Genomic DNA, 24,438 nt, shown 5'->3' on the forward strand with positions numbered 1-24,438 from the left:
TTTTAAAGGACATGTTTATTTTCACATATTTACTCTAAGTTGTGTTTGTCACTGTAATGCATTTGCTCCCTGAAAGATGGCAGGGTGGGAGCCAGGGGGTTGCTGCCTTTGGCTTGAGATCCACTAGCAGGAAGGACATGCACTTTATAATACATACACACATGCCATAAGGTTTGCAAATGATCTTACATTTGTTCAGTAGCCAAAAGAGGCAAAGAATGAGAATAAAAACAAATGTGTTTTAGCAACACCAAGTCCAACTTTTCCATCTTCCCCATGAGGAAAATGTATATTATGAAACTCTAGGACTCTCACAACCTCACCCAATACAACCCTGAAGCTGGGAATTTATGAATTATTTTGGCTAGAGACAAAAGTTCTTCAATCCGCCCATTTCACCCAGATGTCCACTGCAAAATGGGGGCCTGGAGAATCACAACATTTTTCTTTAAAACCATTTATATTAAGCTCAGCTTTTCTGCCTTCATCCTATCTAGCCAAATGGTTTTTGACTACTTATGTGGAAGAGAAAGCCTCTATCAGGGTCATGCATTCCATTTTAGAGTTCAGGGGAATCTTAGATGTTCTTTCAATATAAATCTTTACTAAATACTTAGTCTCTTCCAGGCACTGCCACTCGAGGAGAAAACTAAATCCCAGGGAAAGTAAACAGCCAGTCCAATGTCACATAATCAGGAAATAGTGGGGCCAAGATTCAAAATCCATGGCTTGATTAAAAAAAAAAAAGAAAGGGATAATCACAAAATAGGAAAAAGATTCTCTCAGAGCAATGAAATACACTGTTATGAGAACTGGGGGCCCACATGTGGCTCTCTGCTAGAAAAGGTTCTCTGTCTTGACGAGGCAGTTCCATCTCAGCTCAGAGGTAGGGATTGACTCTTTTAGATCTGGTATATGTAGGTACAGGCTTTGACCAAAGATCACACTTAAATATGATGTTCCTTAGTGTTCTACACTTGTTCTTTCTGTCTCCAGGTGAAGCATCCATTCCCCAATCTTGCATCCCCTCTTCTTGCCTTAATTTTTGGTGTCCCTTTTTAATTTCTCACTCTGTCTCTCTATTTCTTTGTGTTTCTGTCTCTGCTCTACCACTCCTCCCTCTACCTCCTTTCCCTACTCCTTGGTAATCAAAAGAAGAAACAGTTAGATGAACTTTTCTGTTGTACAAACTGGACCCAATCAGAGGAAATTCTGTCTTATTAGGAACTCTTTCATTTTTGGTAGGTGAAGACATGTAATGACAGATGTTGAATTGAAGGTGAAAATTTAAATGCCAGTCCATGGATAAGAAGTTTAATAAATTTGAAGACCAGTGGGTCTCAGAAAAATTTCATAAACTACTCCAATCACTGGGTATTAACTTAGTCATTCATTAACATCCTTGAGTCATATTTCTGGGCTTAATCACATAATGGAAGAAAATTTAAGAAATCACTCCAGTTCATTTACCACTTGGGCAAGGCTGATCTTGACTAAGACAAGACAACTGTATAACTACTCAGAAAAGCCATTCTCTTGGCTTGCACTATGGAAGGGCAATCACTACTTTATGTCCTGGCATGTTGGTGCCCACGTCTTTCCTCCCACACTGCAGACTGGATCATCCTACAGGAACTTCCACGAGGCATTTAAACAGAAAGAAATGTCTTTATAGGAAAATTCATCCTTTTTCTTTATTACTCAAAGCTCTAAGTTCTCAGAGGAGAAAAAAACCTCATCCTTTTACTATTATTCCTCCAGTAGAGAAATGGTTTTAAATGCTGGATACTCATCAAAATCATAAGCTGAGATATTAAGAAATCACTAATAACAGGGTTCCATCCCTAGAGATTCTAGTTTAATTGGCTTAATGGGGCCCATATTCTTGTGCTTCTTTTTAAAGTTTTCCAGATAATCTGAAAGTACAGCTAAGGTTGAGCACTACTGCTGCAGATATGTTATCTTTACAAAACTGGGGGAAATTCTTAGAATAAAGTAGGAGGCATCATACTTCCTGATTTTAAACTCTATTACATGGGTATAGCAATAAAGGCTGCATGATATTGGTATAAAAACAAGCAGAGATCAATGTAGCAGAATAGAAAACCTAGAAATATACCCAAGCATATAAGACCAACTAATCTTTGGCAAGTTGCCAGAAACACACAATGGAGAAAGAATAGTCTCTAAGAAATGGATTTTAAAAACCTGGATGTCCACATGCAGAACAAAGTTGAACTCTCATCTCATGTTAAGTACAGAGATCAAATCAAAACGGATGAAAGATTTAAATGTGAGACCTGAAATTATGAAAATACTAGAAGAAAACATAGGAATATAGTTTGTTAACAGTGATCTTGGCAATAATTTTTTGGACATGACACCAAAAAGATAGGTGACAAAAGCAAAAACAGACAAGTGGGGTTGCATCAAACTAAAGTATTTCTGCACAGGAGACAACCAACAGTGAAAATGCATTCTACATAATGTACATATTTACAAACCATAGATCTGGTAAGTTGCTGAGAATCAAAAATATAAGAAACTCATATAGCTTAATAGAAAAAAAGATCAATAATGGGCAAAGCACCTGAAGATCATTTCCCAAAACAAAACTTGTAAATGGTCAAAAAGTACATGAAAATGTGTTCAACATCATTAATCGTAAGGGAATGCAAAACAATTTCACAATGAGATAACACCTCATGTCTGTTAGAATGGTTAGCATCAAAAAGACAACAGATAAGCATTGATGAGGACATAGAGAAAAGGGAACTCTTGCACACTGTTATGGGGATGCAAACTGGTAAGCCCATTGTGGAAAATGGTACAGAGGCTCCTCAGAAATAAAAAAATATAACTACTATATGGTCACATCTGGGCATGTAATCCAAGGAAATGAAACTTGGATCTCAAGGAGACAGGTGCACTCATGTTTCTTGTAGCAGTATTCATATTAGCCAAGTTTAGTGAAACAACCTCAATTCCCATTGACAGATGAATGGATACAGAAAATGTGATATACACTGGAATAGCATTTAGACATAACAAGGAAGGTAATATGCCATTTGTGACAACATGAATCAAGCTGGAGGACATAGTGGTAAGTGAAACAAACAAAAACTGCATTATCTCATTTGCTGCAGAATAGTCAAATTCATAAAATCAGAGAGTAGAACCATGGTGTCAAGGGAATGGGGAAATCAGTCAAAAGTGGTACAAAGTTTCAATTATGCAAGATGAATGATTTTTGCAGCTCTAATGCAGAGTAGGGTGATGGCAGGTAACAATACTGTATTATAGACTTGTAATATGCTAAGAGGACAGATTTTTAATCAACCTTAACACACACACAAATACAGAACTATGCAGAGGTGATGGATATGTTATTCAGCTCGACTGTAATCTTTATACAATGAATACTTACATAAAAACATCATATTGCACACTTAATATAATTTTTATGAGTCAAAGATATCTCTATAAAATTGTTAAACAAGAAAACTGAGGAGAAATAAAAATTTGAGAATGCTCTTAAACTAAGTGAATAAGAAATTTTTAAATCAAAAGAAAAAAAACGGACAAAAGTTACAGACTCCAAACAAGGTTGGTAAAAGTTATGAACATCAAATATTTCTAACCATTTCTAATACCAACAAACTTATTTTTAGGATAAACCGGACATTCAGTTTGTCCCAAACAAGTCAATGGACTTAGTGTACTCCTTCCTTGAAAGGGGATCTGATCTTAGAACAAAACACCTGACATAAAATACCTAGCATCTCAGAAGTCTTGGTAATATATTTAGATGAAGCTTTGACCTAAAAAGCAAAAGGCAGGCAACTTCAACTTAAACATACATCCCCAAACGTGCCCCCTCCTCTAACACAAAGGAAAGACCACCTCATGCAAGTGACATGAGTAGTCAGACCCCCTCTGAACTGTATATCCTTCTTTCAAACAAAACTCCAAACATTTCCAAGGTAAACAAGTATGATAACATAAAACACTAGATGAAGAATAATAGATAAATCTTGCTTTGGAGCTCACTTGAGCTGAAAGTTTTAAAACCTCTTAAAACAAGTCCTGTGAACTTTAATTGGATGTTATGATAGAGATGAGATGACTTGAAAATGTTTAAGAAGGCAAATTTTAACATAATAAATTTTCTCTTAATATTTATTATTATACATAATTTAGAAATTAGCTGCTAACTAAAATTTATATTAGTATATCACTACTTTATAGGAGAAAAAATGTGTTTTCCACTAGAAGTTCAGAGAAGTTAGCCTACGTCTTCTTAGCACAATTATTATGTATTGAGAAGTTGGAGCAATCATCCCCATTCCTCTAAGACTCCTTGTGGCTATTTATTTTAATTTTTCTGTGTTTATATTGACACCATTCAGGCAGCCACATCCTTCTGGAATAACATTATAATCTTACTTTTTTAGGCACCCTCACAGTGTGATGATTTTAACTCTTGTTCATCTAACAATTTTATTCAACACAAAATTCACTTCAAAATTCATAAACTTTTAATGGCTGTTTCCACCTTCACAATAAGCTGTTGTTTTCCCCTCTCACTGTTATCTGAAGCTGACAAGCCCTTCATTTAGTCAGCTAGAATTTACATACTCTTAATGATTTACCAATCTATAGTGTTAATCTATTCTTTTGTAATATTAATAAGTGTGCAGGTTAATTTGAAATTTCAGAAGTTAAAAAAAAAAAGGTTGTAAAGATCTTTAAATTTTTTTCAGCCTTGAAAGTAAAGATTGATACCATACGTAAGAGCATCCAGCTATCTGAACCACTGCCATCTCAAACAAGCTGTAATTTCCCCCTTGAACTTGCTTTTGGCATAGACTTAATACAGTGGTACATATGACATTAAGTGCCTTATCCATCTGGAACTTCTTATGGGCAAAGCTAAATTAACTGAGTGAAGACAAACCTAGAGCTCTCAGAGACAAATCTTTAGTATGAAATTCAATAATATATATGCTTAATTTAGGTTGAAGTAGTTTCTGCTAAAAAACACAACCAAAGTCAGAAGGAAAAAGACAAACACCTCATGATTTCATTTAGGTGGAGTATAAAGAAAAAAAACCAAGGAACAGACAAAAGTAAACTGAAACAAACCCTAGAACTTTGACCGCAGAACTGAGGCTACCAGAAGGGGAGAGTAGGGGTGATGAGTAAAGGGGAGAGGGAGCTCAATGGGCTAAGGTGGAGGGTAATAGATGCTTTGGTGGTGAAGTTGATGTGGCAACATATATTTGAAGAAGTGTAAACCTATACTCCTGAATTATACAGTGTTGTAAACCAATGTCTATCTCAATTAAAATATGTAATTAAAATATCATTTCAAATTATTTCATGGGAGGCATGAAGAACTGGAGAGAGAAGAAATAGTTTCTCACAGTAGTTGGCACATTATTTAATTCATTTGCAATAAAAGACCAACATAGACTACAAATAATGTTGTCTCGTTTCTAATAAAAAGTAATAAAAGAAGATAACTGTATACCATTTGGTAAGAGAAGTTTACCAACAGTTGCATTAATGGAGTTTCTCAATGACAACCTTGCAGAAATAAGTGAATATTGTAGAAAAAGGTTTACATGTAGGCCTGTCTTTATTTCACCCACCAGAGTTATAAATAAACACAATGAACAATGATCCCATATCAGAAATTGGAAAAATGGAGCACTGCTTGCTTTCTGTGAACCTTAGGAAAAGGACGGGAGGAGGCAAAGGAAGGATTCTGCTCAGTGTCATCCTAGTCAGAGCTTTTTCCTCAGCATCCAGCACTGACAGTTGGGAATAAAGGAGTTTCTATTTTATGTTTGTCTACATTTCCCTCCCTGCTTCCCTCCCCATCCCAACTTCAAAAGCTCATGCTTTCCTGCACCATTCTGCTCTCCCATTCTGAGCAGGTGCCTTATTTTGGCCATTGTGTATTTCTTTTTTTAAATCTTGATAGGACTATTTATCATGTCCTGGGGCATATTTTGACCACATTTTTCCATAGGGTTTGTATTGTCAGGTGAGCTTACCCAGACGTGAGCTGATTTCAGTTCTCTTGAGACAAATGAAACTTAGATTGATTCAGTCATTTGTTTTTTTGGTGCATCTTTATGTTTTTGCTGGATATGGAAATGCCATCTGCTGGGAGGCTGTTTTCTTCTTCAAATCCCTGTAGAATGAGTGGTTCACCCTTCTCCTCACTTTTTTCTAGCTTCCTAGGTAGCCTGGCATAAATTTACTGAATGTATTTTTCCAATATTTGAAAGTCAAATGGGGACATTTCTTTTATACATTTACAGTATCATAATTTATAGTCTATTTTTCTAACTCACCATAAGTGGAAAAATAAATGTTATCTCCTGTAGTATTTTAGTGAAGTCCTAACAACTGGAGTCTAAATGTACTTAACAAAACAGTCATTTTTAATTTCACATAACATCAGTATTTGATGATTGCCAAGTAAGTGATTGCCAAATGACAGAATTTTATCTGTGATTTTAATTTGTCCCTTCAACTGCTTCTCAGCCACTCAGTAAAAGTTCTCACAATGTAACATTTTCATCACTGAGCCACGATGGAAGTTCCCATCCATTTCTTATACTTTGTGAGACACATGTTTTGGCTCATCCTCATAGAATACTCCATCATGCTAATTTGGGAAAATGACATAATAGTTACATTCCAAATTTGTACACTTTGGCTTTGCTGCTATAGGTTTATTATCAGTGCTATCACCATGTAGTATCATGTAGTGAAGATTTAAAAAGGTTCTGATATTCAAGATTAAGAGAACAGGTGAATCAGAGGTGAAAGCTGAACTCTTTCCTATCAGTTCAGGGATCTGGTTGGATGTGATGCTAACCTCTGATGAAGGCAGGGAAAACTTCCTACTGAATACAATCCAACAGACCCACCTTCACTGCAAACCCAAATACCAGAATGGAAAAACTGATCTAATATTTTGCAAGATAGGCTGCAGCATTTCCACTGGGACCTGTCTAGAACAGAAATGGTTATTGGCTCTGAATATTTCAGAATATTCGGCGTCTTTATTTCAAAGTAAAGTTTAATCCCTGGTTTCAAGAAATTCCCACTCTTACTAGAATACATTGACATTTTCCTGAACCTACATCCCACTCTTTTCTGTTATTTATAAGAAAGTCTAGAAGATTCAGTAGATGCATATTTTTCCTTCTTCTGTTTCATGTTTTATATGGTAATTTTGATCTAAACTTTTACTTGCTACATATAACACTTTCACTGTCAAATAAAATTTTTCATTAAAAATTATTACCATGGTACTTCATATTTTATAGTTTGGAGAAAAAAAATCTAGTCATAGACCACACAGCTCAAGAAGCAGTTTTGAATTGTTATTATTCTAAGTAAAGACTTTCCATTCTAACACCTCAGGCTTTTTCCTTTCAGCTTAGAAATCATTAGCCACTCTCACTTTCACCTTCATCATCACTCTCACTACTCAGGCCCCAATTCCCACTGCAGGATCTATTCTTCCCAATCACCTTATACTCTACATGCATCACGCATTGAACTGAAAGACATTAGGGACTTTGTGAGACATTAGGGACTCACTGAGCTGAAAGACATTAATGACACTCTTGTCATTACAACTTGTAAAAAAACTAAGCCAATATAGAACTCATTTGCAAGATACTTGGTAACACTGGAATCCAACAAACTCTTTAAACATGGGGTTAATGTTAATATTGTCGATATTATCACCATAATTGTTAGGATGATGCAAAAATTATATTATGAAACTAAAATATAAAGATATTAGGCTCATTTGTTTTTGAATTTTCTTAAAATGTATCACTTTTTAAAAAATGAATCACTTTTTATTGAGTTAATGTTCATTTACAACACTGTATATGATTTATAGGAATGGGCTACACCTCCTCAGATGTATGTTACCATACCACACCCTCCACCATGGCACCTATAATCCTCCACCACAGGTCACTGGCCCCTTTTTCTAGTACTCCCCACATTCATATTTCTAGGGTCTGTTTTGGCTTTCTTTAGCCAATTCCTTTGTTTCTTTATATTCCACATAAGTGAAACCCTCTTGTATTTGTCTTTCTCCTTCTGACTTATTTTACTTAATCCCCTTCAGTTCTGTTCATATTGTCAAAAATGGCAAGATTTCATCATTTTTGAAAATAGCTAAGTAGTGTTCCATTGTGTATATATACAACTCCTTAATCCACTCATCTCTTCTTGGGCATTTAGGTTTGCATACCTTGGTTAATGTAAATAGTGCTGCAATGAACATAAGCGTGTTATACATCCCTTCAAGCTAGTGTTTTTGTATTATTTTAATACCTAGAAGTGGAATTGCTGGATCATATGGTATATCTACTTTTAATATTTTGAGGACTGCCATACTGTTTTCCATGGGTGTCGATCAATCTACATACCCATTGACAGTATATAAGAGATTCATTTAATCCTCCTTCCAGCTTCAATATAAAAACAGATAAAATCTGTTTGGTCAATGGGCCAAATCCTATATTGCTTATCAGGTAAGATTATATAAATACCTAGAGAAGATGAAGAAAACACATTTAATTCTTCATACCTTTCTTCCATTTCCTTTCTCAACATGGATTTATGTGCATCTCTATACTTGCATGACCCTGACCACAAAGGGTATGCTTCAGCATTAGCAAAACCACTCCTCACACCTACCCTCCATGCTTGCAGGACTTACTTGTTGCTGAGGCAGCGTCTCAGTGAGTAGGAGGCGCCACCACCGCAGGTGCGTGAACACTCGCTCCAGGTGCCCCACGCATCCCATAGGCCGTCCCGTTCTTCCTCTGAGCGCGCTGTCCTGGAGCTCTGGGAGAAAGGAGAGGATGGTCATCATCATGTCCTCACAAACCCAAAACATATGATCTAAAATATGGCTGGTTTATGTGTCTGTACATCACACCTTTGCTGGGAGAAAGCACACTCCAATTTTCTATTTGTTCCTATTTAGTAATGTCTATATATTTGGGGAGAGGGATATTTGAATTTAAAGACCCTGGACTATAACTGAAGGTGACAAGAGATTGCACAAAGGGAGCAAATGGAGGAAGGTTCCAGAAGTAGAAATCTGGGTTAAAGAGAAATTGCGCTGAAATTATAATTTTGCCCAGAATTTGCTGCTCTCAGAGATGTTTCCACTCTGAGATGCTTGACATGTGCATATCAGTCCTACTTTCCAAAATTTAACATTTTATACTAGATATATTTTTTTGTGAAGCAATGTCATTTCCAGTTTTCAAATTCATTAATTAGAAAACCTACATGAAATAGCTTGAATAATGTAGGAATTGCTTCTAGCAAGCAAATGTACATGTTATTGACAGGTTTCCTAATAAAATCTGCATTTATTGCAGGATATTTGCTATGTACAGGTCTCCATGTTGTGCTTCTCATTTCTTACATAGATGAGTCAAAGATTAAATGTGTGCCATAGTTAACAGGCTAGGCTTTAGTGTTACAAATGGCCAGCATTTGAATATAGATTCCATTTTTTAATAACTGTGTCCTTGAACAAGCAGTGTATGACTTTTCTATTCCTGTTTTCCTTTCTATAAAATGGGAAAATATCAAACATACCAATACACACACATATACTATAGGCAGATTAGCTACACTAACAAATGTTACCTATAATCATATTATAAATTGAGACTGTGTCACATATGCATATACACAGTTGTATTAGACTGCTCAAATTGCCATAATGAAATTACCATAAACTGGGTGACTTAAATAATAGAAATTTATTTTCTCACAATTTTGGAGTCTAAAAATCTGAGACCAGGATGCTAGCTAGCATGGTCAACTCCTCATTAGAGCTTTCCCTTTGGATTTCAGGTGAGAACCTTCTCATTGTAGGCTCACTTTGTGAGCCCTCCACTTTGTGTTAACATAGAAAGAGCCAGAAAGGGCATTAATCCCATCATGAGGGCTACAGCCTCATGACCTCATCTAAATCTAATTATCTCCCCAAAGTCCACCTCCAAATATTTCATATATGAATGGGGGGAGGACACAATTCAGTCCACAGCAAAAACTCTATAAACAGCTAAGGTGATTTACAACCAAATTATTTTACTGAATAAACTAAAAATGGTATCTCAATATAACAGTGCTATCTTCTTATGTCAATCAAATACACATACATGACAAAAGTTAGCCTTCAAAACAATTTATATTTGGAAAAAGATACTGTAAAGATCATGTGAGGGGCCTCCCTGGTGGCACAGCGCTTGAGCCACTGGGCTGCAAAGCTGCCCACAGCCTCTGCAGCGCCGGTTCAATCCCTGGCCACCGACCAGGGTCCCACATGGCACGCAGACCCCTCCTGCCATACCTGCTGCTCCCCTCAGCAGTGTACTTCGTCAGTCTGCCTGTTCTGTTCCCCTCTCTGGCTCTGGTGAATTCTCTCACTCTCTCGCACTTCTGACTGTACCCAGTGCTTTTATAAATAAATAAATAAATCTTTAAAAAAAAGATATGAGGCATTCTGGTAACTTCATCTTTGGTATTTTTCTCTGGAGAGCAGTCTTTGGTCATGCCAATCTGAAAGTGCCCCATCTCATCTGATCTAACAAGCTAAGCAGGGTTGGCACTTTGATGGAATATAGGGAGAGCATGGGATATGGAGGCAATGGGGGTGGGTAACCTCTTATAAAACATTGTAAGAATTTGAGATGATATAAGTAATGTGATTAGCATATAGTAGAATCTATAAATGGAAACTTATTAAGAGTATAAACCTAGTTATAGTCAAGGTTATAGCATCCAAGAAGGACAGGTCACTGGGAAAGAAACAACCATCTTCCTGCCCCCAGAAAATTGTTTTACAGTAATGGGATTACAAGAATCAATTAGTATAGGGCTCAGCTGTTAAACTGACTACTTATTGGAATTATTAAAGCCTGTTCAAGTCAAGTCTTAAGACCGGCTTCCAAGTGTTATATCAAGGATTGTGTGCTAGTGCATGCTTTATTAAGATTCCGAAATCCCTAAATCATTTCAAAGGAGTAGGAGAGGTCATGGTTAAGTGCAGGTAGTGGCAGACCTACATGGCCTGGGATGAAATAGTGGCTTCATAGTTTCCTAGCTACAACCTCTTTATGCTTCAGTTTCTTATCAAAGATATCTAGGTCAGTAAGTCATTGTGAGGATTAAAATAGTTACTATATAAAAATAAAATTTAAAAAATTAAATTAAAAAAATAAAAAAATGAAATGTCTATCTTAAATAGGAAAAAAAAATAGTTACTATATAAAAAACACATAAGGTGGAACAACCCAATTCCCAAGGGTGGATGAATGGATAAACAAAATGTGGTCCTTACATACGTGGAATATTAGTCTTACCAAAGGAAGACAATTGTGATGCTACAACATGGACAAACCTTGAGGGCATTATGCTAATTAAAATAAAGCTAGGCCACAAAAGTATTTTTGTATGATTATGATTACTGTATGATTATTGTATGATTCCCCTTAGAGGAGGCACCGAGAACAGTCAAATCATGCTCGTTGCCAGACACCGAGGAAAAGAGGAATGAGCAGTTAATCCTTAATAGAGAGTGTTTCAGCAGAGGAAGATGAAAAGAATATTCTGGAAATAGATTATGGTGATGATGGCACAACAGTATGTATTCAATGCCACTGAACAGTACACTTTAATGATAAAAAATGTAAATTTTATGTCATATAGATTTTACCACAATGAAACTATATACGTATACACATTTTAAAAAGCGAATAGGACATAAGTAAACAAAACAAAAGCATTTTCTATTAACATTATCACTGGGAAGTTACCAGTGAGTTTTTCTGCTGAATTTGGTTGAGTCACTACACTCTTAAGGTTCTCATAGCAGAATCTCCCAGCCACTTGGCACATTTCCTTTGATTAGAGATGTGATCTGCCAGTAATTTGAGGTTCCTATAAAAGATGGAACAGAATGGATAACAGAAACATCTTGGCTACCCTAAAGTCTGTCCTTTCTAAAGGATGCATTTATTGTGCTCCAAAGTCTGGCCTTTTAAGATTAATAAAATCATTCTCTAATTATGGAAATATAGGAGTACCCAGTTTCTGGGGCTTAATAGTGAGGGAGAAAGACACTTTGACATGGATGTAGACACATCAAATGTTTTGTCTACACACCCATTAAATTCACTCCTCAGATTTACTGTGCATCTCCTGACTTCCTTTTACTTTGTCCTATGTCACTGAAAGATGATTTTGTTGAGAGCACTGCAATGTTTGCCTCATGCAGTAACTATGTGAGAATGGTATATTTATACAAAGCAATTTCCTTTTATTTTATTCAAATTAAGTATCACTGAGAAGAAAACCAACATCACAAATGCTAAAATGAAGTGAATTCTGTTTTCATGTGTGATAAGAACAGCAGAAAGCTTAGGATGTTTCTCTCTGGTTATTTTCTGGATAATGCATTTAAGAAATAATGATGGATGGCTTAGATTTTGTTTTTCTAGAGCGGCAACTTGTTTCAAACTCTGTTAAAGTTGTTTGATATCTTTCCTATGCCTTGTCTCAAGAGGCACTAAAATGCCTTAAAGGTGAGGTTTCACTGACAAACATCTCACATCATTACAAGTCTCAGCACAGCTAGACACATTAAGTGCCACAAAAGCAAGTCATGGACTTATTTCTCAAACTGGAATAAACTCCAAGTTTCCTTTTAAAAAGTGGAACAAACAATTCATTTCAATTGAATACATGTTTAATGTTCAAGAAAGTAAAGTGATTTTCCTCCTTTGGAGCCAGATTTTTATATCTTTTAGCAAAAATGACATTTAAGGAATGGCTTTCAGGAATTTTAAAAAGAAAGGTATTTACTTATTACAAGGCCTTCAATATATACCACTTTTGCACCTGGTTCAGGTAGGACTTGTGTTCATTTCTCTCTTCTGAATGTGTGTTCCTTTACACAGCAACATTATTTTAAATTGCACACTTTGAATTGAATTTATAAGGGAAAATAAGGCAGAGCGAAAAAAATAAAGGATAATGGGTCACCTAAAAGCAATACTGGTTGCTTCTGAAACCAAATTTGATTTCCATCAATGATCAATAAAATAAATGTAATATTTTAATCTCAATGTTTCAAAATAAAGTCACTGATGTTATAAAAAACACAGTGATCATGAAAATATTCCTGATTTTACTGCTGGAAATTTCAGCAACAGTGTCAGGTGATATGATAGACTTTATGAATTGACAGAGAACTAAACAGCAACCACTGTATTCTGTGTGTAAAGTCATTATTTTACCAGTAGGAGATTTCAGGTCAAACTATATCTAATATTGAACTTGAGGGAAAATTCCAATATAAATCCCATGCTTTCTAGTCATTGTAAAGGTTAGCAAAAACAATTGGCACTACTTTGGAGTCAGTGTTTCAGAAATCCAGTGAAGAGAGGCCCAGGTCTTTGTTCTACAATCGCATGAAAATTGAATACTTTCCTTATGGTATTTAATTTAGAAAAAGTCTAGCTACTTCCAGATCTTTGGTGCCACGTAATGATGACTCCTAAATCCACTGTTTTCTTGTTAAAAAACTGATCAGTCAATACCCCCTGTTCCATCCATTGCTCCTGATCAGTTAAGAAGCCCTATGTCCCAGTGAAAGCCAACTGCATGGATATATATATATTGTGGCAAATGATCATTTTATACAACCTCAGAATAACAGGGGGCTTGAAGAGACTTTCTAGATCCAGCAACCTCAGAATGGTGTCACTTTCTCACCATTACTGGTTTATCTAAATGTGGTTTTCATCTGATAGTTTTGTGGTTGATTTCAGGGCCAATTGCAGCAACCAAATCTCAGGTGAACAGTTTGGAGCCTGACAGCTACTGTAGTGAAACACTGTGAGTTAGCACATGGAACTACAGTTATTCTGCATCTCACTGCTCAATAGACACTTAACCTTGGAATGACCTTCTATATACCACTTTATCAGGAAACCTCCTTCCCTGGAACCTGGAAGGTTATCAAGGACTTATGAAAGATGATGTAGGATGAAGCACAAATTAGCAATAAAAAGGATCTGGGGTGATATTTGGACACCCCCACCCCCACCCCCCAATACTTGGAAAAGACTTTTTCCCAATGTTGTAACAAGAGGTCAAGCTATAAAGACCTAAGTGAAAACAAAAGTAGGTGCTGAGGAAATGGATGATAGATTTTTATAAAACTGAAGTCACATAACAGATGAAGTTGTATTATAGACAAAGCATTTTTTCAGATATCCACAGATCCTCAAAAGTAGCAACATGGGTTATGGGACAAGGCAAAGAGTGGTTGCCGTTTTGAGCTCTGCAAGAAAGCGCCTGAATCTCTGGTTTCCCTCTCCTCCCAGACAAACAGCATTTAGCTTAAGCCATCTGAAGCTGCCTATGTCACTGGGCAAAGTGGATGTTACACACTTCAAAATAAAGCCAGTCAGCTCCTCCAGTGATGAGAGAACCGTTGTTCTCATGGTGTGCCCATGCAGAGTGGAGACATCAACATACAGAAACATGCCATCCAAGTACCAAGCTTTGAAAATAAATTTGCAAATTCCATTTTTAGTCCCCTACACACATCAGGTCTCCATAAATCTTATCTAATCCTTGGCTTCTTCAACAACTTGGAATACTGGTTCTGCCTCCTACCCCACTAGGTAGGGGCTGTGGTTCCCCACTCCTGAGAGCTTACAGACATTAAGCAGTAACCGGGCTCTTGTAAAAGTCCATTTGTTTTTTGATGTAATTTCTTAAAGCACAGAGTGTGTGGATACTGAGGCATGCGCCTTCCCAGATATTTGCTGAGGGCTTTGCTTAGGAAATTCAGATCATCTGGTTCTTATCACAGCTGCACTGCTGGGGGATATGATGAACTGCCAGTGACACAGTGCATGGTCTTTCAGAGGCCACTGCGTGAAGCCTGTCCCTTGCTACTGAGAGAAAAGTCAATTCTCTAACAGGGTGTAAAAGCTATCCAGGCCGCAGGACAACTTTGGGGTACCTGTCTTCCTTTCACTGTGCTGTGCACGCACACCAGCACCCCTGTCACACTCTTGCTAGCACTCTTAATTGCACCTAAGCCTGGAGGGTTGGTCGTGAGGGGAAAAGCTGGGATGTATTAAAGTACCTATGTGCCAGAAAGTTTGCCAGAATTTACACAAATTATTGTATTTAGTCCTCATGACAACAAGCCAGGTCAGGTTGGAAAATTTTTTCCTTTTTAACAAATAAGAACATTGAGGCTCAGAGAGGTCCAACAACTGGCATTGTGGTGCAGGAGAAAGAGCACAGGCCTGGGAGTCAGACAGCTGTTTATAGTCATGCGCCAGGAAACTAGACCCAGGCCCACTGTCAGGTCTGTTTGAGCCAGTTTCTTCATCTGTGAAATGGAACACTGATACATCCTTTACTGGGGGGATTGTGCAGATTAGCTGAGAGAACGTTTGTGTTGGTCCTGGCAATGTTCATGTTAATCCTTTCATCTCTCCACAAAGATATACACACACCCTCAATTCAGACAGCTAATACCTAGCAGAGCCAGCTTTATCCCCATATCTGACCATCTCTTATGATATTTCGTTTTAAATTTTAGCCTTTTCCATTTTGCACAGCATTTATCAGTACATGGATTTATTATAGGATGACAAGAAATAATGTTGTTGCTTTTCTGTGAAAAAAAATTGTCCTCAGAATTCTTTCTCAATCTGGGAATAACAACTTGGAGATAGAGTTAAGACAGTTGCATTACTTTTTAGGAAACAAAAACCTGACTGTTTAATGTCAAATATTTCAGTAAGATTTTCATTTCAGAACTATGGTAACTTGATTTTTTTTTTTTTTTTTTTGTATTCAATCCAAGGACAAGGTTGGGTTACAGTTTATCTAGGAAACTGCTGAGAAACCTCTGGGCCTTTTGAAAAGGTACAAAAAGCTCTACCAGAGCACAATTTTACACCCAGCTGAATTAAATTCAGTAATTGATGATATGAGCTAGGTTAGCACTCAGGAAATTTGCAATCAGTCATTGAATATATTAGGTAAGCTTATCTCAAGAAATCACTGTCAGTTCTATTACTTTAAAAGCATAAATTTAGCAAGCAGAAATACTCTGTACTGGTGTAGTGGTGATTGATTAATATAAATATAACTAGGTAATTTCAAATTCAAATATTGAAATATAGACATACATACACACGTGTATTTATAAAGTATACCATATGTACATATACAAATACGTATGTGTGATTATAACCTATGTAGTCTGGAATATTTAAGGAGACTTACTACTAGAAATATCCTGTTGGCCTGTTTTTACTTTTCCATTTTAATAATTTGCTTTATAATAATAATTATAACAACCAAATTCCGGAACCTAGGGGCTGCTCAATTAGGAGCAGAAGGTTGAAACCAATAATGCCATTTATTTCACAAGAAAAATTGGGCAGTATGTGAGTTGTATTCTGTAGAAACTGCAGTGATTTAAAAAAAAATCATTTATTCCCATGTTTGTGCTGACAGATATCACCTTTCAGCCTTTGCTTTGTAGAGATATTTTGAAGTCTTAACACTATTTCATCTCATGTGTGAAACAATCCATTTTGCCTGGTGTTCTAAAACCAAAGCTATACTTCCTGGTGGTTGTTTTTTTCTATACTTAAAAAGAAAAAATTCTCCAGTAGAAAATAATATGTAGGCCAAGTACCAAGGAAAACAGTGAAGAAACACCTCCGGGGCTTCCACACCCCTTCACTCCCCAAAAGGGGCATGTTTTGAACACCCCCTCAAATGAAATTCCTTCTCTGCACTTTTGTGAATTTCTGACTTCCTGGTGAGCCAGTTAGAAGTTTCAGTTTCCATTTCCATCTAACCTAACTCCAGCTCTGTCCAAACTGTAACTCCAATCAGCGATAGATACTTTCTACAGCATTGGCAAATTTTGCTGAAATGCATTTACAAAACATCTGTAGAATTAACAAAACATCTGATGCTCTGGAAAGCATATGTTGGGGTTGAAAATCATGGGGAAAGAATTCCTAACAGAAAAATCATTTTGTGATTTGAGGAAAATGGAAAGCTAATAAATTAATGTTTTAGGACGGATGAACAAAAACTCAGATTCTTGATAACAGAGAAGTAGGGAGACATGGCCAGTTAATTTATTGCTACTATCAAGTGTGGCTGTAGTAGAAAGTTTCTGACTACTTTTTCCTTTGCCATGAGGCCATGTGAGCCAAGGAAACAATTTGTGTAATGGTTCTGAATGAAGCTCCACAGGACTGGGTGTACTTTAGGTGCTATTCCTATACTCACAATCAGCGCTTTCTCAAAGTGCCATTCAGATACTTTGGAATGAATGTTTGAAAGTGTAAGCTCATTCTCCCTGATTCAATATTGTATTTTCTTTTTTTCTACTTTCTTATTTCTATGTCCTCACAACAAATTCTCTTTACCCAGAGAAAGTAGGATAAGCTCTCACTACCCAAATAACTTTGACAATTATTTGATACTCTATCTGTGCACTTACAATTTGCAAGAATTAGTATAGAATAAATTAAACTTAAAGCAAAACTTTCTAATGCTTCAGGATTATCATTTTACATAGCAATTATCTCAATATCCCTTGAAAACACTTTGAAAGCAGGGGTTATACTTTCTATTTTTGAGTTATCTATAGTTATTGCAATAATTATTTTTGTATGTCATTTAGAACAAATTATAAGCCTTTTGGGCAAATATTTAATAGATGATGAAAGCTTTGGAAGTATATTTTGTTTTAAACTTTAGTTGTTTACTTGTTATTTGTTTCTCAAAAATATACATAATGCATTGAATAAACATGAAGGGAGGGGGTAGGAAGAAGAGAAATATCTAATCAAGTGGTTTTAAGTTCTGGAACATTCTTCTCCAGTTCAAACATGTACCACCACTACCTCATCCCCCACTCCCAACACATGCGAAAATAATTCTAGCAAAATACACTGCACCTGCAACTCAGATGCATGTTTTAAAAGGCAATAGCTCTTTCAATTATCTTATCTTTGTATCTTCAATAGATAACATTTTCCTCTATCTTTAGCTGTAACTCAACTACAATAATTGGTAGCAGCTTCAATAATTGGCATGGTTTTGCAAGTTTTGCAGTTTGGGTAGTAAATCATCTTGAAGGTCTAATTATGGTCCTGATAATACCTTTCCATCATCAACGTAAAGGAAACCAAAAAAGGAACCCAGCAATCCAGAACTACCATAATTGCTTAGTGTAAACTCCTGAGAGTCAACAGATTTTTATTGTTTATACCCCACGAGGTGCTGTGGCGCCAGGAAGCATGTGAGGCACAGGTGGAAACCAATAAGTTGATTTGCTACCTGGAAAAAACTGCCTCCCATCCAGGTTTCCCAAGTTCAACAACTTCTGTTTGATTCCAAGTGTCTCCTAGTAACTACCAGCCCCAGAGCTCACTAATCCAAGGCCCTCTGCTTCATGGCTGGTGGAGGGATTTGTTGCTTTCTCATGAATGTTAAATTCTAATCCTGAATACTTCCGTTTCTATTTCTACTTAACTCCCCTGAGTCCAACCTAGTGCAGCAACACTTTTTTAGAGGGGAAAACAAAACAAAGTATTTGAAGGCTCAACATTCTCTACATTCAGATATCAAGTCTTTTCAAGTCCATCTCTGAAACAGGTCTTTTCAATTTCTACCCTCTCCACCCTTACTTTCACAGCCGTAATTCTAGTTCTAATATTTTGTGCTCGAAATTTTGCAACGGATTTCCCTTCTGAATATTTGACCTCTGAATTTTCCTCCCACTAGCTTGACCTCCACACTGCTGCAATTTATTTTCTAGAATGCAGACCTAAACTGTCGACTCTCTGACATAAGGCTCTCTGTGGCTCCACAGCCTAGAATGGTTAGGAATGTCTTAGAAAGCCTCAGGAAGTGACTACTCTGAAACACAGGAGATATTGACCTAAAGGACCTCAGTGGTCAGGTCCTGGCCCCCCAGTCTGTGTTCCTGTGTTCCCATAATGGATTCCAGATCTATTAAAAGTGAAATTCAGGTAAAGATGATCTTATTGCTTCAGTTACAAGAAGTTCTTTATTAAAAAGTAATTCTTGAAACAGAAAATTTCCATTGGGGTCTGCTTTCCTTCACTAAAGCAATTATCAGCATCCAGAGCCCCTGACAAATTCAAAAGTGAATTCTGAATAATAAAAGAAATGCCAAATTATACCCTGTACTTTCTATCAATTCATGCATACTATTTAATTCTTTGAAAATCAGTTAAATGCATCTAAGAAAAATTTTCCCAAATGATGGCACAAAAATTCATTTTATAAGATGATTTTTCAGTTTCTGCACAACTTTTTTCCTATCCAAGTATTAGAGGATGATATTTCTGCTAATGGCTATATCAATTTTCATGCCATAATTTGTGTGTGCCACAACAGAAACTGTAACTGTTTTTTTAATATTCAGATTTGCAGATTTATTTTAAACATACTAAATCCTTTCTCAGTAACAACTGAGAGTCAATTGCTATAATCTTGGTATAGTTTTTGTTGTAACTACATCAGGCCAAACAGTCTCCAGTTAAATGACATCACAAAGTAGCCTATGTGCAAAGTACATTGTAGAATAAGTTATTTCAAATCATTGCAAGAAAGATTTTCTAGAAAGAGAATTGTCTTTTTCAGTCAAGTATATTTTGCCACCATTATTTGTAAATAGGACAGCCTTATTTGTACGGAAATGTAAATAGTAATGATGATTTGAGACCTGGACCTATCATTTCAACCTATCTCCCAGTGAAGTCCATCAAACATATTTATATTTTTGACCTGGTTAAATTTCCTGTACTCTATCTTAAAATCATAACTGAAAAATATTCAGTATTATACATGGAAATATACAATCTTCTAGTCATTTGTATTAAATGACACTGAAGGAGTCATTACTGAAGCCATTTATTAAACGTTGACTAGCATATGAAACCACACTGTTTTGTGATTTTTATGAGCATTTCTCTGATTCTCAGTGCTTGATAAAGTAGAAACAAATACTGTTTCTCTAAGAATTTGTAAATTTTATTTTTTGCTTGCCATGTGCAGACATTTTGAGTCTGTCATCTCTTTGTTCTCAGCAAGAATAATTCTTTTCCTTTAGCATCATTCAATATTATTTAATGGTAGGAATATTTATATGCATTTACCACATTTAGCAATGTATAAACTTAGTAGACTGATGTCTAAAGTAATGTTATAATCACTAAAATACCTCAGGAATATATTAAAATGGATTTTGGCCACAGACAATATCAAGATTGCTGAGGTGCACCACAGGCATCTTTTTTTAAAGCCTGTTTTGTAATAAGCAGAGAAAGAGAAGGTGCTAAATCATGGTTTACTACCCCATTTGCCTCACAGCCTCTCTGTCTGGTGCTGGGCCTCAAAAATCAATTTCACACACGACTGCTATCAGCATTCTTTGAGCTATCAAAGAGGAGCTACTTCTTTCTTTTTTTTTTTCTTACTAAAACCAAGCTCACTTTTATCTCATGGCTCCCAATTTGTGCTTTCCTGCCTTTGCTTTCCACTTTGTCAGTGGTGAAAGTTAAACTGTCTCCTGCTTCCTTTCCTTTCACTCCTAAACTTTTTGGAAGGCTAATCGACTGCCACTGTTCCCCCTTCTGCAGTACCCCCAAATTCCTTAACGCTTTGCAATCTGGCTTCTGCCCTACCACATGACTCATGTGGCTTCTCTGAAATTCATCAGCATCATGTAATTCACCACATCCTATGACCCTCACTCAGACGTTGCTGTGGAAAGCACTTCCCCGACTTCTCTGTTGGTGACTATTGGTCTGTTCCCTTCATGCTTTTTCTTACTCATTCTAGCTGGAAAATACTGCAATCTTCAAATTTCTCTGCTTGGGGCCCTGCTTATTAGTCTCTCCTTGATCTTACCCACTCTCCTTCACTTGAGCTGTCTTTTCTTAGATGTTCAAAAATATCTAGAACCCAATCTCTGGGTTTCTATTGCCACTCACCCAAAAGCTGGTTTGTTGCTTAAATTGAACATGTCAAAGCCAAACTCAGAATTTGGGTTCTCAGTCCTTTAGCAGTTCTTCCTCTTAGTAAATAAACTTTTCTATAAAATACTTTCCCTCCCTCCGTCTGCGTCTTCCACCACTTACCCCACCCCAATCTGTGTACACACACACACACACACACACACCAGTACCACACCGCCCCTCCGCCACAAACAGTTGCCTGTACCTTAGATTTCACTCTTGCAAATTGTCTCCTTTCTGTTTCCTCTTCCATTCCATCTGTTGGTGCCCTAAATCAGACTCTTTTTACTGTCAACCACATGATACAAAACTGGCATCCCTGTTTGCTTCCAGCTCCGGCCAGGTCAGCGCCAGCGTGGCACCGCTACAGGTGCGGCAAAACAGCTATAGATGAGGGTCGAAAGGTAGTCTGGGAGTCTGGGAGCAGCCCTCGAGTTCCCGCTCAGGGATTGGTCCTTGGTGCCGACAGCTGAAGCCAATGAAGGATTTGAAGCAGGGCATGATGAGATGAGCAGAGTTTTTACAGTTTGTGTACTCATGCATATTCATTAGATCCTCATAATATTCTTGGGAGGCATAGCAAGTTTAGGAACATTTTAGGAAAAAGGCCCTAGTAAGATCAGGGGATAGAGAGTTGCAGTAAAAAGAATAAAAGAAATCTACCTTACCAACACTTCCCCTACACGTAATGTCTAAGTAGTTAATGGGATAAGTATGGGTAAGAGTAAGTAAGTTATCAGGACTGGAATTATTTGTTTTTTAAGATTTATTTATTTACGCATACAAGAGCTGGGGTACAGGCCAGAGATGTGGTGGTTGGGAGTGTGAGAGGATTCACCAGAGACAGTGTGGGGAACAGAAAGGCAGATCTACAGAAATACACTGCTGAAGGAAGCAGCTGGAGAGACAGGAGAGGTCTGCTGTGCCATGTGGGTTGCTCCCTGGCTGGCCAGGGATCGAACTCATGCTGCAGAGGCTGTGGATAGTGCTTCATAGTGCTGTGCTTAACCCCTTGCACCACCAGGGAGGCCCCTTCAGAACTGGAATTAAACGTGGCTGCCTCAAAACTGTGGGAAATAAGCCCAACTATTTAATGTAATATGATGACCATCCGGGAAAAGGAAAATAAAAAAAAAAAAAAAAGATTAAATGACTAGTATATTCAGAAGACTGGATAACCCCAGGGTATCTGTTTTGTATTGCTTTGCTTTGTTTCTTCAAACCAGGTTCAGAAAGATTTTAATTTCTACCTCGTACAAACGTGCATGGTTCCTATTTTCAAACACAAAATTTATACATGCATGTAACTGGTAGATTATGCCTTAGATTACACTATCTGCTACTAGCTGCATGCTATGCAACATAATACTCATCTTCACATAATCTTCTCAGATATACAAATGTTTAGAATTTACAAAGTACATTCACATCAGCTGCATGAAGTATTTGAAGTGTGTAGCATCCCTATTTGAGGAAAAGGAATTCCTAAGCTTTATTTGTTGTTTGGGTTTTCCTTTTTTTTTTCCAAGTGGGGGAAGGTTCTATAAAACGTCTTTAAAGATGAGACAAGTTCCCTGTTAGGTGAGAGATGTTTAGAGTTTTAAAATTTTTCAGTTAGATCAGTGATTATCAACTTTGACTACATGTTCAAATTACTTGGGAACTCAAGGCTACTGCCAAAGTCTGGGCCCCCTCCAGACCACCTGAATCTGACTCTCTTGCGAGAGGGATGCTGGTGGCTGCTGAGGAATTTTTTTGTTGTGAATTCTCCAGGTGCTTTTAATGTAGAGGAAAATTAGATCCCTAAATTAGACCAGTATTTACAGATGAGTTCTAGGATGGCTTTAAAAAAAATAGTATTTTTCTTTCTTACATTGTTGCTAGTTTTTGGACACTATGTGATTTCCCATTTCAGGTGTGGTCACTGTAGTTCTTAAACCACCAAAGCACCCACAGTCCATCATCAAAGCCCCTTGGGCTCTTCCTCTGCCTTTTTTTTTTTTTACCCCTCCCCTTCGCTTCCCCTCCTGGATGCCTCACATCTATTGTTAGATTTCAAAGTTTGTCTTTGACATTTTGTTTGGTTTCTCTATATTCCACATGCAAGTGACACCATAGGAGGGCTTTCTTGAACCAACCTTTATCTTTGTTCTGTTTTAGACTCCTGATTTCAATATCCACCCCCCCACACACACCGCCAAATTAAAAAGCAATTCTAGAGTTGTTTTCTCAGTCCCTTTTGATTTTGCATAGCAGACTTTAGTTACCAAATTATCTTCTGCCTTGAAAACAGGAAAAGGCAAGGAACATCAGCCTTGTAGTGAGGGAGTAGTAATAACTGCTGATGTTTATTGGACACTTGCTACATGTGTCAGGTATTGTGCTGAGGATGTTGTATAATCACTTTACTTAACTTCACAATAATCTTTTGAGATAGACACTACTGTGGATTCCTGTTTTGCAGACAAGGAAACTGAGACACAGAAAATAGAAAGGCTACACTGGTGAGTCAGGATTTACATACTGGCAGGCTGGCTCAAGAATTCCGGCTCTTAACTATACCCATGGTCTCAAACTTTGGTATAAATCAGAATCACCTGGAAAGTTAATACACCTTGAAGACCCAGCTCGGTGAAGTAGGAGGAGCCTGGGCCTTCATCATTTTAACATGTGCTCAGCTGATTCTGATACTCACCAAAGATAGGACACCAGTACATTATACCATATAACCTACAGATAAGAAAACTGAGACACATACAGATTAAAAATAAATAAGGAGGCCCTGGGCAAGGGAGCACTGACCTTGCACAAGACAGATCGAAGTGAGATAAACTCAATGTAGAAACTCTCAATGTCTCAGACTGACAAGCAGAGACAAAAACTATCCATATCAGCAGAGAGTGAATGAGAGGAAGGAGGTGTGTGTGTGTGTGTGGGGGGGATCCATAATTATATTCTGTATCTGAATCTCAAGTCTAGCTTTGCTCCCATCAGCTAGAAATTGGAAAGACTGTGATGCAGTATTCCATCAAATCCAAGATGTCATAGATTAAAGTCATATTACTATTTTATGTACCATTAAGACTTTAAAAATGATCACTCATTAAATGGTCACCTGTTATCAATTATAAGATGTAAGCAAGTTTCTAAAATAAAAAAAAAATGTGTATCTTGGAATCGATGAAATACGGTACAAGCAGTGAACTCTAATGAACTTGGTTCTGAAACTGTGGAAATCACTCAGCAAATTGGGGAG

The 24,438-nt window shown here is 37.1% G+C and overlaps 1 protein-coding gene across 2 annotated transcripts in view; it reads right to left on the minus strand.

Annotated features, from left to right (window-relative positions):
• The window catches only part of ADAMTSL1 (ADAMTS like 1), a gene marked incomplete at both ends in the record, with an annotated part of 350,834 nt that overhangs the window by 312,012 nt on the left and 14,384 nt on the right, over positions 1-24,438 (minus strand). For both annotated transcript variants that reach the window (XM_084239275.1, XM_084239274.1), the window contains one exon: positions 8,768-8,895. In XM_084239275.1, the coding sequence (XP_084095401.1) occupies positions 8,768-8,895 (128 nt within the window). The remainder of the gene's footprint in view (positions 1-8,767; positions 8,896-24,438) is intronic.

The sequence above is a fragment of the Talpa europaea genome, assembly GCF_964194135.1.
Source record: "Talpa europaea genome assembly, chromosome: 7".
In the NCBI taxonomy this organism is placed as follows: domain Eukaryota; kingdom Metazoa; phylum Chordata; class Mammalia; order Eulipotyphla; family Talpidae; genus Talpa; species Talpa europaea.